Source organism: Eublepharis macularius, chromosome 6 (genome assembly GCF_028583425.1).
Source record: "Eublepharis macularius isolate TG4126 chromosome 6, MPM_Emac_v1.0, whole genome shotgun sequence".
Classification (NCBI taxonomy): Eukaryota; Metazoa; Chordata; class Lepidosauria; order Squamata; family Eublepharidae; genus Eublepharis; species Eublepharis macularius.
Window position 1 is genome coordinate 5,872,092 of NC_072795.1, and position 17,327 is coordinate 5,889,418.

The 17,327-nt window shown below is 48.3% G+C and overlaps 1 protein-coding gene across 1 annotated transcript in view; it reads left to right on the forward strand.

Moving 5' to 3' along the window:
- Positions 1 to 16,737, forward strand: part of ARMC9 (armadillo repeat containing 9) — a 136,122-nt gene extending 119,385 nt beyond the window's left edge. Inside the window, exons 24-25 of the mRNA XM_054982973.1 lie at positions 7,916 to 8,088; positions 15,504 to 16,737. Coding sequence (XP_054838948.1) covers positions 7,916 to 8,088; positions 15,504 to 15,526 — 196 coding nt within the window. The 3' untranslated portion in view covers positions 15,527 to 16,737. The remainder of the gene's footprint in view (positions 1 to 7,915; positions 8,089 to 15,503) is intronic.
- Positions 16,738 to 17,327: the final 590 nt, after the last annotated feature.

Here is a 17,327-nt window from a genome sequence, read left to right on the forward strand (position 1 = left end):
GTGACGACAGCACCCTCACTTGAAAGTCCTGATTATTTAAGGTATATAAGGAAGAAAATAAACTGCCTCCACAGTTGTAGAAAAGCAAAGGGAGGACAGACATGCGGAAGAACCATTCCCAAACTGATTCCAGTACTTATGGATCGACTGCAAAGAAATTCGGAAATAAGTTGAGCATGCAGAAAAGCTCAGAGAAACCAGGGATGCCTTTCTCCTGCTCTGAAATCTGCCTTTAAAAAGGCCCGGGAGATCCATGCTCTCTGTCTTGTCTAATTAGGAACTCCTGATCAGCGTAGAATACAGTGGTGCGTTTCCTATCTGGCCTGGGGCCACCAGAAGCACATTCCACATTCAGATACGAGATTCCACGTGTGTGTGTTCGGAAGCATTGCGGTCACCCACCAGGCTTGTTCTGCAGACTTTTTTCTTCGTGAGGCCCACCCAGCGAAATGGCTTGGCAGTAGATTCAAGGCAGACCCAAGGAGATGCTTCTACAGGCAGTGTGGAGTTAACATATATTATGTGCTGCCACCGGATGCCAGGCTCTTCCCCGCCCCAGCTTAGGTAGCTTCTAAAAGAGACTGGACAACTTCATGGAATATTAGGAATAATAGATGAATGGAACCTCCATGACCAGAGCTGGTATAACTCTGAATGCCTATTGTAGAGGACAGATAATAATAATATAATAACAGCAATCGATTTATATACCACCTTTCAGGATGACTTAACACCCACTCGGAGCAGTTTACAAAGTATATCATTATCCCCACAACAAAACACCCTGCGAGGTGGGTGAGGCTGAGAGAGCTCCAGAGAGCCATGACTAGCCCAAGGTCACCCAGCTGGATGGTTGTTGTGGGTTTTCCGGGCAATACAGCCCGGAAAACCCACAACAACCATCGTTCTCCGGCTGTGAAAGCCTTCGACAATACATCACCCAGCTGGCTTCAAGTGGAGGAGTGGGGCATCAAACCCAGTGGAGTTCCGGATCCGGTTCAAGGTGTTAACCTTGGTGTTTAAAGCCCTCCACGGACTGGGACCTGCATACCTGCGGGACCGCTTCTTCCATTACGTCCCCTGCAGGGTGTTGCGCTCTGCAGACAAGCAACTCCTGGTGGTCCCCGGGCCGAAGGACATCCGTCTGGCCTCAACCAGGGCCAGGGCTTTTTCTGCCCTGGCCCCAGCCTGGTGGAACGCTCTCCCGCTGGAGATCCGGGCCCTGCGGGACCTGTTACAGTTTCGCAGGGCCTGTAAAATGGAAATGTTCCACCAGGCCTTCAGCTGAGCGCCAGCGGGTGTCCTCCTTCTTCCATCTAAGACCACCACCTTTTTCTGGGGCTGCCCTTGGCCATCTGCTATGCCCGTATACAGACTCCCAATATTTGTCTAAATAGCCTGGTCCTGGACTATTTTAATGATTTTTTAAAAATTATTGTTGATTTTATGTTTTTTTTATTTTAATGTATTTTTTTAATGTTGTTAGCCACCCTGAGCCCATTTGTGGGGAGGGTGGGGTATAAATCAAATCAAATAAATAATAAATAAAAAGAGAGAGAAGCCAGTTTTGCCCTGCTTGTGGGTTTCTTGGAGGCAGTCATATGGCCACTGCTGGACTCCTGGTCTGATCCAACAGGGCTCCTCTTCATCTTATTTTTTTCTGAAGCATGTGGTTTGTCAAGGAGAAGGCCAGCGCCTTAAACCTGAATGGTAGGCTGCCTCTTCTGTGGACTCACCATCCTGGATGGAGTCCCCGTCTGAGTGCTGAGAAAAAGCAACATCTGTCCCCAAAGTGCTGAATTAGCTGAATAACTGAAGGCCCTGATCCTGATGAAGAACAAGGAGAAAACACCTTGTTCCAACAGAAGTTCCTTGAGAAAGGATGGTTCTTTCCCCCTTAGCACGTCCCTGCTCTGAATCAGAAAGCCCCCCATGTATCCTGTGGTGATCCCATAAGCCCCGTACTTTCACGGTGAAAGCCAGGGACCAGTGGAGTAGTTGTGAACTGGAATGGTCCATTGCACCTTCCACGGAAATAGATCAAGATGGGTAGCTGTGCTAGTCTGTCTGTAGCAGTAGAAAAGAGCAAGAGTCCAGTAGCACCTGTAAGACTCTGAAAAAGTGAGCTGTGACTCACAAAAGCTCATACCCTATCATGGATTTTGTTAGTCTTCGAGGTGCTACTGGACTATTGCTCTTTTCTACCTTCTATGGATCCTTTCAAGTTTTTCTCTGCAAACATGAGGACTAGCTCCTTGCTTCTCCTGAAAAATGAAAGCTCTGAATCTTGGCACTCGGTATGTTACGTGATTCTCTGGTATGCTACAATTTTCAGTCACAGGAGGTCCCTCGAGTATATGCCACACCTGAATGCCTCCATGGTGTAATTTTAGAAAGATATATATAGTGAAACTTTTGCTGGTGTGGGCGGGTGTGTGTGTATGTTTGTGAGGGCATTGTTGTTTTGTCCATTCAGACTCTCCCACAACTATTAGTTGCATATGAGTCACTGACCAGCAAATGCAATATTTCTTCTCAAGTTACCTGCGTGCCTTCAAGTCTGTGTCTACCAAGAAAATAAATAGCAGAGGGAAGGCAGATAAAGATTTATGTCTCTGTGTAACGAGCGGGGCCAGGCTGTGGTTGCCTCACACACTTCTTTTGAACAGTCTTGCCAAAGTTGTTCCTTGTCATCAAGGGGGACTTCTGTGACAGAACCCTGTTGAATATTTTCCCAGGACTGGCTTGCCCTCCAACAGCTTTGTAGTTGGTTTATCTGGACTTGTTTTCTTGTACAAAGATTTGCAACGATGGACAGGAAGAACTTCACGTGCTAGGATGCAGAGTCCTGGACCTCTGTAAAACGGTTGCTCCTGATCCCAACCTGCCATACCGAGAAGCCAGTTCCACTGAACAGAGAGAAGCACGAGAGGCAACGACGTATCAAGAATATCGTGATGCTCTAACGAAACAAGGTACTAATACAACAATTACAAAGTGATTAACTTGTTCTTATTTCTTCTGTGCACAATTTACCATCAGCATACCAGTCCACGCAATCTTCCCACCTTCAGACCTATACATAAAGTGCTAGCGCATTCAATACAACTGATGAACAATCAATTTCTTCCTTAGGAGCATTACCTGACGTCTGGGTTACTAGTGGTTGAATAGGATGGTTTCAAGAATGGTGAAATTGACGTCAGCTCTTTGACCATCTTTCACGAAGAACTGAAACGGGACCTATAGCGAACCGGTCAGCCCGTCAGATGGTTTCCTTTCCGTCCTGCACACCTTGACCTACAATCAGCATTGATGGACTTTATGCACCTTTCATCCATAACTGTTTATAAAAGTAATATTGAATGTTGTTAAATGATTTTTCATCAGTTGTATTGAATGCACTAGCACTTTATGTATAGGTCTGACGGTGGGAAGATTGCGTGGACTGTTATGCTGATGGTAAATTGTGCACAGATGAAATAAGAACAAGTTAACTACTTTGTAATTGTTGTATTAGTACCTTGTTTCGTTAGAGCATCACGATATTCTTGATACGTTCGTTCCACCGAACAGGCAGAGCACGAACGCAGATCTGATTCCCAGTGTTTACACCAAACGGCGTTTATTCGTCCAGCAGAGCTGGGCAGGGCCTCTCCCATACAGTTAGAGGAGATGCCACTGGGTGAGATGGACCAAGCACTTGATTCTGTAGAAGAAATATATATGTACTGCCCCAAATCTGAGCCCCAAGCTAGGGTAGGGTTCTTGCCGAAGGTGAAGGCTGTGGAGATGCCATGTGCTCTGCTAAGAAGTAAACCCATCGCTATCTTCCGTTATCCAAATTAGTGCAGTTTGCCACAAGCACAAAATGAGAACCATAAGAATGTATATAATATGGGGGCGGAGAGTGCCCTCAAGTCATAGCTGACTTATGGCAACCCCTGGCAGGGTTTTCAAGGCAAGAGACTAACAGAAGTGGTTTGCCATTGCCTGCATCTTCAACCCTGGTCTTTGTTGGAAGTCTCCCATCCAATTACTACCCAAGGCTGACCCTGCTTAGCTTCTGATGAGATCAGGCCCACCTGGGCTAGCCAGGTCAGGGCATTGTACATATATACATATGCATATCGTATACATATATAATAAACATATGCAATATGTGTATTATATACATAAAAGCCCTGACCTGGATATCCCAGGTGAGCCTGATCTCAGAAGCTAAGCAGGACCAACCTTGGTTAGTAATCGGATGGGAGACCTCCAACGAATACCAGGGTTGCAGAGGCAAGCAATGTCAAACCACCTCTATTAGTCTCTTGCCATGAAAACCCCACAAGGGGTCACCATAATTCAGCTATGACTTGACAGCATTCTCCACTCCATATATAGAGAGAGTGTAAACATATATATATGTTTACACCAGGTATCTCTAGATTGAAAGGGTTTCATCTAGCAGGGCTGAGCAAAGGCTTTGCCTGTGGAGAGGTGACAGTGGTGCTGGCTACATCAGGGTCTCCCAGAGTGGAGACCAAGTTCTGCAGGCTGAGGTTGCCAACTCTAGGTTGGGAAATGCCTGGGGGCTTGGAGGGTGGAAGCTGGAGGAGGGGGGGCTCAGCAGGAATGTGAAGTCATAGAGCCCACCCTCCAAAGCAGCCATTTTCTCTAGGGGAACAGATTTCTGAAGTCTGGAAATAATTTGTAATTCCTGGAGAATTCAGGCCCCACCTGGAGGTTGGCAACATTACTGCAGGCCCAGCACCTGGGGTTTTAAACAAGCAAAGAATGCCCCCACCTCCTTTCCTCAGACTCTCATATAGCTGGGGTCTGTGTTGTGGGGTTATCTAACCCCAAGCTGAAGTGTAACATGAACAGCAGTATACGTCCCTCTATATGCACTCTCAATGCAATTAATAACACCACTGGGATACCCGTAATAATGTTATCACTTTCAGAAACTGTAGCTCTTACAACAGCGGGGGCCACGCGCTTAAAATGGCCCATGAGCCATTACAGTCCACCTCTTTCATGAAAAGAAAATTTTAAAATCCCCCTCTGTTGGCTCAGGAGCCTCTTAGTTCATTTCGAGTGATGCGGGGATTTAGATTCCAGCCGATGCAATCTTTTTTGGCAAGAGCCTTCCTAGTAGACTGGAAACGGTTGGCGAGATTTTTGGAGAAGTTAAGAGAGGTCTGTAAAAGGAAAGGGAGCAAGTGGGCCGATCTTCTTACGAGGGATATTGGCAGAAAGGCTGTTCAAACAGATTTCCAGCTGCCCGATTAGCACACCCGTGACATCAATAGCAAGTATTTGCAAAAGCACAACCTCAAACAATGGGAGCAATCTGAGGAAATTGAAACGGCGTTTGTTAACAGTCTCCATGGCAGGTGAATGGGCTGCCCTGGAACCGCTGCAAACTCACCCACATTCCTTTCGGGAAGGAAGATTAAATGCCTCCCCAATCCTTCTCTTGCCTGCCACAATGGCTTCCTTTGATGGAAGGGGGGGGATGTAGACCCTTTGAAGTCCCATTTTAATTACTTATCTACAAATGAGGCCTCTCAGGAATCTCTTGGTGTTAGGTCTTTTAACTGTTGCTTTCTGGCTATAGGATCACCTCAGGATTATTAAGGCGAGCTGAGTACAGCCTGAACGGTGCAGTGGTCCACGTGCCGTGCTCTGGGAGCAAAAGTGCAGGTGGTGCTTCATTTTTGAAATAAAAGGAGAGGTGTCGCTAGGCGTCAAGAACTCCTGAAAAGGGCATCCTTTGCCCAGAAAATACATCCCTTTAATCCTGATGTGGGCAAATCCTACAAATAAATTTAAAAATTGTGCAGAGCTGAGGGAAATTCTGTCCGTGCTCAGCAGCACGCTTTTTTACCTCACAGGACCCCTGGCACAACTCCGCATGATGCTCCGTATAGAAATTTTTGCTGTCTGCTCTTAGCATGTTTTAGCAGATTACAACTTTGCTGCCATATTGGTTAATTTTCACTTAAACTGACCCCTTTGCTTATCTGTTCAAACTCCTGATCTTTCTTATCGGCCATTATTTGTAATTGCTAATTCTGTTACAGACATATAGCGAGGTCACACACTGACATTTTATGCCCTTTTATGTCGTGATTAGAGATGGGCACGAACCGAAATACGAACCAAAGTTCATCACGAACCCGGCCAGTTTTTTTATTCATGAACTGGCGGTTCATTGGAGCTCATTTCTGATGAACCACGGTGAACCACTATGATTTTTAGAGCTGTTCGTATGGTTCGTTTTTCGGTTCATCACTGCAGACAGCTTGGCGCTGATCAGTTTGGTTACCTAGACAATGGGAGGGGGTGGGCTTTCTGCAGACCTTCTGCAGCCCCAGAAGTGACGAACCGACGAACTAAATGAACTGGTTCATGAACCGGGCATGTTCATGAAGGTTCGTGGTTCATGAAACACCACGAACCACAAACCTCAACGACCCGCCATTTTCCCAGTTTGTGCTCGCCTCTAGTAATCCACACCTCTCTACCTTCTTTTCCTCACATAGTGGCCGTTTCCACACGGCTTACCTCAACCTGGAACGCTGCGCAACATGCCGAAAAAAACGTGGAAGATCGCGTTTTCTCGCACGAGTTTTGCGCAACATCGTGTGAGAAAACGCGATCTTCCGCGGTTCGGCATGTTGCGCAGCGTTCCAGGTTGAGGTAAGCCGTGCGGAAACGGCCAGTGAATCTATACTTGAAAGAGTCCTGCAAGAATGAATCTTCTGCCTTAACTTCTGCCCCTCACCACGTAACCTGTCCTAGAAGGAGGATTCTCAGTTTGATTTCCATACGTATCTGAAGAAGTGAGCAGTGACTCACAAAAACTCATACTGAAATAAATGTTGTTAGTCTTTAAAGTGCCACCAGACTTTTATAGAAAAGAGACTCCACGGCTCAGCCTTGGAACACGTTTCAGCCAGAAATGTTCTCTGCAGCTTCCCCCCAGCGATTACTTTTAAATGACAACCTCCTTCTGTGGAAAGTGGATCAGCATTTGAATTTGGGTAGGGTATTCAGTACAGCTCCTTGTCAATGTGTTGATGCCTTCGTATTTGTTAGAATGTTTTGTGAGTAAGCTGTACTTCCAGAATTTGCAGAATTCCAAACTCCTTGCCTAGTCTTTTCTGTGCTGTCCTGTGGGTTCATGGGGGAAGGGCAGGATTCCAGCGATCCAAGGGACAGTTTCAGGTGGGTAGCCAATTCGGTCTGTAGTAGAAGAGCAAGATTTGGGTCCAGTAGCACCTTAAAGGCAAACTAGATTTCCAAGGTATAAGCTCCCTTCGTCAGATACAAAGAGTGGAAAAATCCAAGCAGAGGGTGGGAGGGGTATTGCAAATTAGAGTGTCAGGAAGCTATCTCTAATACATGTTGTGATTAGCTTGATAGAGCAGGGGTGCGAAGTAAAGAAAATTAGCATCTGTGGTGGGAGAAAAATCATATGTCCCAATTCAACCCTGAGGTATCCATTGTTCTTACCTTACAAATAAGCTCAATTTCAACAATCTTAAGTGGTAATTTCCCTTTGAAGTTTCTCTGTGACTTTTAAGTCAGCGATGGAATGTCCTGGAAGATTAAAATGTTCTCCCATGGGTTTTTAAATGTGATTTTTGATAAATGGACCCGTGTCCACTTATTCTTTTGTGCAGGGACTGACCTATTTGTCCAAGAGCACCGTTGACACTTAATGGCATATTAACATTGGAAGATGAATATGTGAACAAACCTGAAATGGTGTAACTGGTGTTGTTAGGTCCAGTGATGGTATTTTAAGAGTAAATATGAGGGCAGAGTTGGTCCCAGGGGTTTCTCTTCCTTCTTCCTCTCCAGATCACAAAGGCTATTCTGTTCCATGTTTTCGATTTTGCTTTCCCTCTTGCAGTGACTTCGTTTCCGGCTTCACCAGCAGACCTAAGCTTCCCTGCTCTCCAGACTTTCAGAACACCAGGCCAGGAAGGGGCAAGATCCCAACCATAGCACCTCAGTTCTCCCAGTCTGGACCCCAGCAAACCAGTCGCCCTGGCTCTTCCGGATCATCTGCAAGAAGTAGACAGAGTAAGAACTTCTGTTGCCTTCTCTGACTTGGCTGGTACATGCATATCGCTTGCACAGTTTTCAGTATGAGGTGGGCACTCATAGTTAAATGTGCGAAGTGACTCCATTAGGACAGATTTGAGTGCGAGGTGCAGATGTTTCCATCTGTGGTGTTTGATTTGCGGTAACGCATACGTGCGTGCAGACCTTTCGTGATTCCATCTGGCCTTCCTCCTGGTGTAAACAGGAGAGTGAAAAAGAGATACATTAAGGTGTTTGCTCATGGCCATGCAATGAACGTGTGCCCTACTCAGGAGTCTAGACAGCAGCTCAGTTCTTGTTGTTTTAGCCTCCCTGACGTCTCTGCATTCTGTTTCCTGTGATACGAGCCCTCTCCAAGCTTGGATCGAGAGTGCAGCTCACAGACAAGAGTCTGTCCGTCCTTCCTGTTCCGCTGCCGTTACTGGCAAAGTGGCAAGTTGTCACACAGAAAAAGGAAACACTGCTGGAAAAGTGGAAAGTGACACACGCCAGGAAAAGTGTCCCTTGAAGCCGAAGCTCCCAGCGTTCCAGGGAAAGCAAGGCTGGAATGCTTAATGCATGAACGCAAGCGAGAACGAGCCCTCCTCACCGTCTGACGTGGGGGGTTTACGGAGCTCTTGTGTGTTGTGTGTGGCTTTTCATTTTCCAAGTCCCTGGTCATCACAGTTAAGACCTTCCACCTGCCAGCCCTGCCACAGCAATTCATTCATGTCACCTGCCTTCTCTGCCTCACGGGACTGCTGTATGAACACTGGATCTGGTAGCAATCTATAACGTAGCCCGTTTAATAGGATCAACTGGACATCACAATAGAATGAGCAAATTTGGTGTTCAGGATGAGCATTTAGATGTTTCACTGATTTGTTTCTCTCTCTCTCTCTCTCTCTCACACACACACACACACACACACACACTTTTTTTTCTTTTTAAAGAGATCTAGAGAGCCAGTTTGGTGGTGTGGCTAAGAGCAGCAGGACTCTAATCTGGAGAGCCAGGTTTGATTCCCCCACTCCTCTGCTTGAAGCCAGCTGGGTGACCTTGGGCCAGTCACAGCTCTCTCAGAGCTCTCTCAGTCCCGCCCACCTCACAGGGTGATTATTGCTGTGGGGATAACAATGACACACTTTGTAAACCGCTCTGAGTGGGCATTAAGTTGTCCTGAAGGGTGGTATATAAACTGAATGTTGTTGTTGTTGTTGTTGTTGTTGTTATCTAGGCAAAAGGACAGGGGGAACGGTCCCAAACTCCCAAGGCAAAGGCACACTAAGGACACGCCAAAAGACCGCTGCTGCAATCCAAAGCTTTATTCACAAGTGCCGAGGGTCAAATCAAGAAGACAGGGGAGCACCCACACTCTCCGGCTGCTCCCGGCGGGAGATTGGCAACGGGTTTGCCTGGCTGAATTGTCCCGTTTCACAAGGCTCACAGCTTCATCAAAAGCCACAAATAAAGCATATTTCTTTTACTGAAAAATAACCTGCTGGACAAGAATCAAGTTTCTTCTTAGTTTTAGTTAAACAGAATTTCCTCTCTTGTCCAATTTCCTCTCTCGACATTTTTGTTGGTCCTAGTGAAAAGGCTAGACTCTACAGTTGCTTTTTTTTTCTTCACCGTAGACCAGCATGACAATCTGCAATTTTTGATAATTTTGATAATTTTCTAGTTTATGCTGGAAAACAAAAGCCACGCTCTTTACCTACGGATGCTCTTCCCATTACGAAGCATTGCGAATAAGGAACGGGGAACTGCGAATAAGGAACTGGGAACCAACTTCAGCTCCGTCTTCACAGCCCCTACCATATTGTGACCATGTTTGGAACTTGGGAATCAGTTCCCAGGCGCTGAATGAACCCCATTAAGTGCCCCTTAGATTTGCAGGGAGCCTGGGGGGCTTTGAAGGGGGCCATGTTCTCTCTCCCCCGCTGTAGATAAAACACACTTTGCCTGTCGGCCCTCCGCAACCTGCAAAAGGCTTCCAAGACAGTGATTCTAACAGCGATTAATCCTCCCAGGCTTCTCCGCGAGGGAGGGCATGCCCCTGTTTTGCAGACAGGAAACAAAGCACACAATGCTAAGGGGCTGGTTTCTTTTCAAAGGGGTCCCAATCTTGAGACAGCGAGGAGCCAGGCAGGGGGCTGAGGCACTGGAGGAAGCTCGGGGAAGGGGCCTCTCCCCCCCAGTACATAGCTACCACGGAGGGTCAAGTGCCCTGCTGCAAATTTGGAAGCGGATGGTTTAAGCTTTGTGCGGGCGTCTGTTAGCTTGGCTGGGCCAGTGTTTCCACCAGCAAGGCAAGGGCAGGCTAAAAGCAGCGAGCAGCTCCCCCAGCACAAGGCAGACAAGGGGGGAGTGGAGTTGCCAACCTCCAGACCAGAGGAAATCAGTATCAAGGCATTATCAATGCATTGCACATTTTTGTGAAGGATTATATTGCGCTTCAAAGAGGCTGTTGAAAAAGCAAAGTGGAGCGAAACAGGATGTGATTTACGCTGGCGCACCCGTTGCCAACTCTCCGGGAGCGGTTCTCCCTCCTGGAGTTTTGTTGTCCGTGGACCAGAACCCATGTGGCCATAACAGTCTGTTGCCTGAAAGATATTTTGGAAGGACACTCGACAAGAAAGTACTATATTGGATGGACACTGGTTAATACAAGTTTTGCGTTTAAGAGCTGACTATTCATGAATGAACGCTTCAGCTGAGGAAATACTTATTGAGTGTTTGTGACTGATAAATTAATATTGTATAGTCTCCTTGGATGTTTTGTCCCCTTCCTTGATTGTATTTAGGAGACTACCTCCCTTCTTTGGTTGTATTGAACCTCCAAGTGGGGCCCGGTAATCTCTCAGAATTACAACTGATCTCCAGAGGACAGAGATCGGTCCCCCTGGAGAAAATGGCTGATTTGAAGGGCAGACTCCATGGTATTGTACACCACCGAGGTCTCCCCCCTTCCCAAACCCTCCACCAAGTTTCCAGGAGTTTTCCAGCCCAGTGTTGGCAACTTTGGGGAGACCCTCTACCAGCAGGTGATGTGTAGTGGGCATGATCTCCGAACGGATGCCAAGTCCTGCTGCAAATTGTCCACAGTTAAAAAACTCAACTTCCCAGCCTGTGTATCTGATCCCAGAGTGGCAAGGACTGGTTAGGTATCCAAGTGTCACCTGTAGTTCGCTGAGCAAAGGTGGATGGTCTCTTTCCGGTAGCTGTGTTTGTTCAGGGAGTTGGTCCAGGAAGGCTTTTAGCTGACTAGCGGTGTGGCTGTTGCGGTTTGTACTTTAAAGAACTGTTCTTACCTGTGATTTTAATATTTCTGTTTATGGAGTTTTTATAAGGTGGTATATTTTTATGCAGTTGTGAAAGTACTGTGAGAACCTCTTTGAGAGGTGGGATGGAAATTGTATCATGAATAAATAACTGCTGTGATACCTCCCTTACTCAACCGTGGCTTGGCTTTAGACCAAGGCAGGAACACAACCAATAATGTCACAGCAGGCTGGACGGGAAGTAGGATTACATGGATCACTGCTCGTGCCAGGTGATGCAGAGGAAAAGATGAGGAAGAGCCGAGAATGCATGGGGAGGGCAAAAGGACAAATTAGGGATCGCTTCTGTATCTTTGGGTAGGGGTCCTGTTTACCTCCTACAGCAACCCAGTGCTTATATGTAGTTGGTGTTACATCTGTTCAAATTCTGGGCCCTCACAATCCAGAGTCTGCCCTCGAAAAGCTAAATTCTGTGACCTGATCCTCTGGAATCTATAAATCTTGCTCATTTGCATAGTTTCTGCTATTGCACAACATATATTATGCAGTTGCTACTGTTTTGCATAATTTATTCTGATTTTGCTAGCCAGGGAGTAGAGACGGAATTTATTTTTCCCTAGGAGAAATTTTTATTGGGGAAACAATGGCAGTTATTTATTGACTTCATTTATATCCCACCTTTCACCTCTGTGAGGATCCAAAGTGGCCTACTTCATTCTCTTTTTCTCCTTTTCTGTCCTCACAACAACCTTGTGAGGTAGGCTAGGTCGAGAGTGTGCGACTGGCCTATGGTCACCCAGTGAGCTTCCTTGACAGAGAGGGATGATCCAGATCCTAGCCTGACACTCCAACCACATTACAGAGTTAAACGACTTCACAGCACTGATCCCAGACTTCCCTTTAAAAAGTTTTAAAACATGCCTGCAGATGTGATTTGAGATATCGCAAGAACAAGTTCAAGGTGGCTTCAGGTAGAATAAAATGGGCCTGAGGCTGACGGCTCGTGAGCAGGCAGGCGGGAAAGGATGCTGGTTTCTCAAGCAATCCTATACTGACAGATGATCTGCCTTTTTTTTTACCTGGGTGACTGACAGCTCTGCATGCCTGAAGTTTGGTTCGGTTCGGTAGCCTGCTTTGCTCCGTCTCCAATCCCAGGACTGGAGAAGGCCAATCACACTGCAGAAGTGAAAATGTGCCCCCCCCCCACACACACACAGTTTGTCTGAAATCACCCTGGACGTTGAGTCTTGCAGCAGAAATATAGGAAGGAAGAGCAGCTCCTCCTCTCTGGGGGAAGTCCAATCTGACAAAGAGAGCTGTGGTTCTCGAAAGCTTATGCTACAGTAAAGTTGGTTAGTCTTAAAGGTGCTACTGGACTCGTTACTATTTTGCCAACACGGCTAACTCCTCTGGATCAATGGAATATTGTAACTGTGGTCTCTACAATTTCTGCTACAGGCGGACATGCCTGCAAGTCCAGACGCTTGCCAAATCCACCTCTACCATGCTTATGTCAGCCTTCCTCCTTCTTTTAACATTTTCCTCCTTGGTCTATGCCAAGGGGAATTCCTAAGCAGCTTCCATCCAGGGATTTCCCCCCCCCCCAAAGACAGAGCAGCCCCTGCATTTTAAAAGAGTTTCTTCGAGATGTGGTTCTACTTGCCAGTACAGCACCCAGGGCTTCCCTGTTTCAACTGGATCCAAGGAAAACCTCCTTCAACTGATTCAGACTGGGAACTGCTGGGTGGCTGTGGATGGAGCTTCCATGGGACGGGGGAAAGGGGGGGTGCCAGGCTGCAGGGGGGTCCTTTGGGAGATTGTCATCGCCTCAGTGTTCTGTGCCAGCACAATGAAGGGAAGGTGTGTGTGTGTACTAGTAGTAAAGAGTCGCATCTTTCAGACTAACCAACTTTATTGTAGCATAAGCTTTTGAGAATTACAGCTCTCTTCATCAGATGCGTGGAGGGTATGAAGAAACTCCAGAGATACATAGGTGGGGAGGGGAGGGGAGGGGAGGGGGGGAGAGGGTGCAGGGAGTGAGGGTCATCTAGTTCAACAGAAACATTTCAAAAACAAAATCCAATGCTGCTGAATTGGAATTCATATGTAAATTTGACTGAGTCAGACTTGGATCGAATAGAGACTCTGGATGGTTATCTCATTACCAGAAGTCACTGCCTTTGGGAAGATTCGGCTGTGAAGGAGAGGGGAGACACCCAGCCTGGATTGTGCATTCCACCTCTTTCATAACTTTTTGGAAATGATTTACATTTACATGACCCTATATATCTTTGGCAAGTTTCTTCATACCCTCCATGCATCTGACGAAGAGAACTGTGGCTCTCAAAAGCTTATGCTACAATAAAGTTGGTTAGTTTTAAAAGTGCTACCGGACTCTTTACTATTTTGCAACCAGGGCCAGATCTAGGGTTGCCGGCGCCCGGGGCAACCCTGGTCCAACCCTCTCACGCGTGCGCAGAGCGCGCGCATGCTCCCAGCATTGTGTGATGATGTCATTTCGGTGACATCATCATGCAGGGCAGAGCGGCGGCGGCAGCGTGCGGGGCTGAGAAGCCGCCCGTGCCATTCGCCTCCACACAGGCGAATGGCGTGGGCGGCCTCGCAGCCCCCCACGCTGCTTTTCGCCTGCCCTGCAGGACAGGCAAAAGGCAGCGCGGGGGCTGCAAGGCCACCTGCACCATTCTCTTGCCCCGTAGGACAGGGGGTGGCCGGCCGCCCCCTGTCCTGCGGGGCAGGTGAATGGTGCGGGCAGCCATGCTGCCTTTTGCCTGCCCTGCAGGACAGGGGGCACACGGCAAGCTGGCCGCCCCCTGTCCTGCGGGGCAGGCAAAAGGCAGTGGGGGGGGGCTGCATGTTCTGGCAGCTGCTCCCGGTGCCTCCTCCCTTGCGGCGCCGGGGGCAGACTACCCCCCCGCCCCCCCTCGATCCAGCCCTGTTTGCAACTACAGACTAACATGACTAACTCCTCTGGGTCTGTGTGCCAGTTGAGAGGAATGCTGGGGTAAGGGGTGCAGACCCCGTCCCCTCCCAGCACCCTCACTGCCTTTTCATGCCTCTGTTCAGAAACAGCCCCAGAGGGCATTCAGGGAGGGAAAATGCCCATATCCAGCCTGTATATCTCTATTTCCAAAACCACCAATCCAGGTGTGGTGCTAAGCTGACCACGTGCACGCCCAGGAGAGGGACTGAGTTCTGAATCCCGACGCCATGAATGTTAGTTTCTTTAGTCACTTCTGAAATCCACGTGCCCACCTTTACCCTGTTTTTGCTGGGGACATGGCGCTGGCTTAAGGAGGATCCCTTTTGTCTGGGGAAATGGGCATTGTAGTTTTTACAGCCACTTCCCTGAGCTTCAATGATGGACTTTCACCACTCACTGTGGCATAAGTCATTTTATATTCTTTACTGCCTTTGCTGTGCTTCTGTAGCCTTTTACAGATAGGAAGGTGAGGCTGAGATACATTATCATCTCACTTTGATTGGCTCTGTGGGTCCATGTGGGGCAGAGCTGGGGCTTGGACTCAGAGAGGCCGGATCCACGGGCTCTTGAGAGGAGGTTCCCAGAGGGTCGCTCCTATCCCTAGTAATTTCCACTGCCCTTTGCTGGGTAAGCAGGGACATGCATCACTTCAAAATTTAGGTTGGGTGGGCGAGAATTTGCATGACCGAATTCTTCTCTGTACTTAAAAACAACAACCCCACTGTGTAGAAAAAAGGCTTGTCAGTTGGTAGACGGGGAAGAGATGTTTTGGGATGGAGGAACATTTGGCCCTGCAGCCTGATGTAGAGCCATCTACTCTCATGTTTATCACCATCAGGAGAAGTATTTTATTTGTTTGCTCTTGATTCTCAAAGCAGCAGCATTACGAGCGCTTGTAGGCACTGACGTTGTTCTTTGCCCCAGCTGTTTCCAGCCTGCTTGGAGTAGGTAGTCCGTGTGACTTCAGGCCAGTTGCCTCCGCTCTTGGTGCTGTTTCAGTCCAATGGTTACGAGCCGGTTGACTGTCTCCCTCAAGGCAGAAACTGTCTGGCCTGTTCCACTTGAGCTGATATCTTCTCTCTCTCTCTGTCTCTCCCCCTGCCCCTCTCCCTCTCTCCCCCCTCCGGCAGGCAGCCAGTCTTCCAGGAAGTGAGGACGGATCCTTTCCTGAGGAATCACCTGTCCGAGCGCTGAAGACACTCTCGGCCAGCTTCCTGTAACAGGAGCCCTCGCACCGTTGGCAGCCCTCAGAGCCAAGACGGAGGTTATCAGCACGGGGACCACGGGCACCCTTTACACTGAGACTCTCAGACTATCTGATGGGATGCACTTTGGAGCTGGTGCCCGGCCAAGCAAAAGGATCCTGCCTGCAATGCCAGTTCGGCCCTGAAGCACATGACTTCCATGCGTGGATGCACCAATCGGGTGTCGTCCTTCCCCTGCACTGAAAAACACACACAAAAGTCGCTCCCTGTGAATGTCTCGAGGGGCCAAGTTTTCCACAGTCTGTGATTTACCTCCCTGTTCCTTGGTAGGCAGCTACAGGCAGCGTCAGACTTCTGTACGCTCCCCACACCTCCAGTTTCTCCCCCATCCTCATTCTTCCGTTGCCATTCCTCGACTGCTGATCCCAGCTGCTGGTCCTCCAGGGCTGCTAACATCTTTCCTTTTGATCGCACACCCTGTCAAAGGGAGAATCACGCAGGGGCAGCTGCTACAACTGGCCAGCGTACGGAAAAGCGATAGTTTCTCCTCCACTCCCCCCCGCCCCAGGTCTGGAATTAGAGTGGCCTGCTCTGCATTTGTAAAAGCAGAAACACGTTTTTGAGCAGCTTCCCGTTCACCAGCATTGCTTAGTTAAATGATGCCACACTGAAGAGCACATCGTTTGTGACACACACACAAACGTGTGCGTGTTCCATCGGGGTGGACTGTGGTTCCATTCTACTGACCGTGGTGCTTCCCTCCGGCACAAGTTGCTCTTCAGCCTCTTGTATCAGGCAAAGGCTTCCTGAACTGGAGAAAGCACCGTGGTTAGCAAGACAGATCCATGCGCTTCAACCCCTGATTTTTAAGGCTAGTTTTGGTCGCTTGGGGGTGGAGCATATGTGGAAGGAAACGCGGAGGATCCCTGATGGTAGGTCAGGGCTGGAGGTGCCGGGACAGGCTGAGAGTTCACTGTGTTTTTCTCCCCACTCCCAACGGTTTAGAATATCTGCTTCTAGAATAAATTCTGCAAACATTGAAACCGTGGAGAGACCTGTTGTGGTTCACCAGATACGCATGTGAATCTGGTATTTTGAACAGACAAATGAATTTTCTGTGCTTTGAAGGCTGGGTACAAATCTGCATTAAAAGCCACAACCGAGAAGGAACTTATGCTTGGTACTTATGCTTGGTTTAGTCTCTGGCTTCAGGGTATCTTGGGTTACAGAGCTTGGGGAAACCTTTCTGCTCCCAGGGCCCTGCTTGTCAGAGCAGAGAAGACGGGGCTGAAGAGGGCTGAAGTCTGATGCCGCGGGAAGCAGGATAAGCGTGGAATGCAGGTGGGGCCCAGGGGCAGCAGGACGGGGCTGGTTCACACGCGCGTGCACGGCTCTGGAGGACGTGTGAACCGACTGAAATGGTTGCCTTTGAGCCAGTGCTGAATGCTGTAGGAGACCTATCCGCCATATTAGGTCCATGGTCTCTGCATAGCTCTTTGCAAAAGCAGAGAGAGCCGTTTACTCAAGAGTTCGCTTGCCGCTGTCCCACACGGTGACACTTTTCTTCGAAGGCCCTGTTCCCCACATTTTCCTGCCCCAATCCCCATGGCAGCCCCCCTCCTGCGCTACGGGAGGGCCTTTTCCCAAGATTTTTTTAAAAAACTGTAATTGACGTACCATTTTACCATTAAGGCAATTTCCATTTAAAAAAAAAATCCTCAGTCTTTTAGTGGCATGATGGGGAGAATG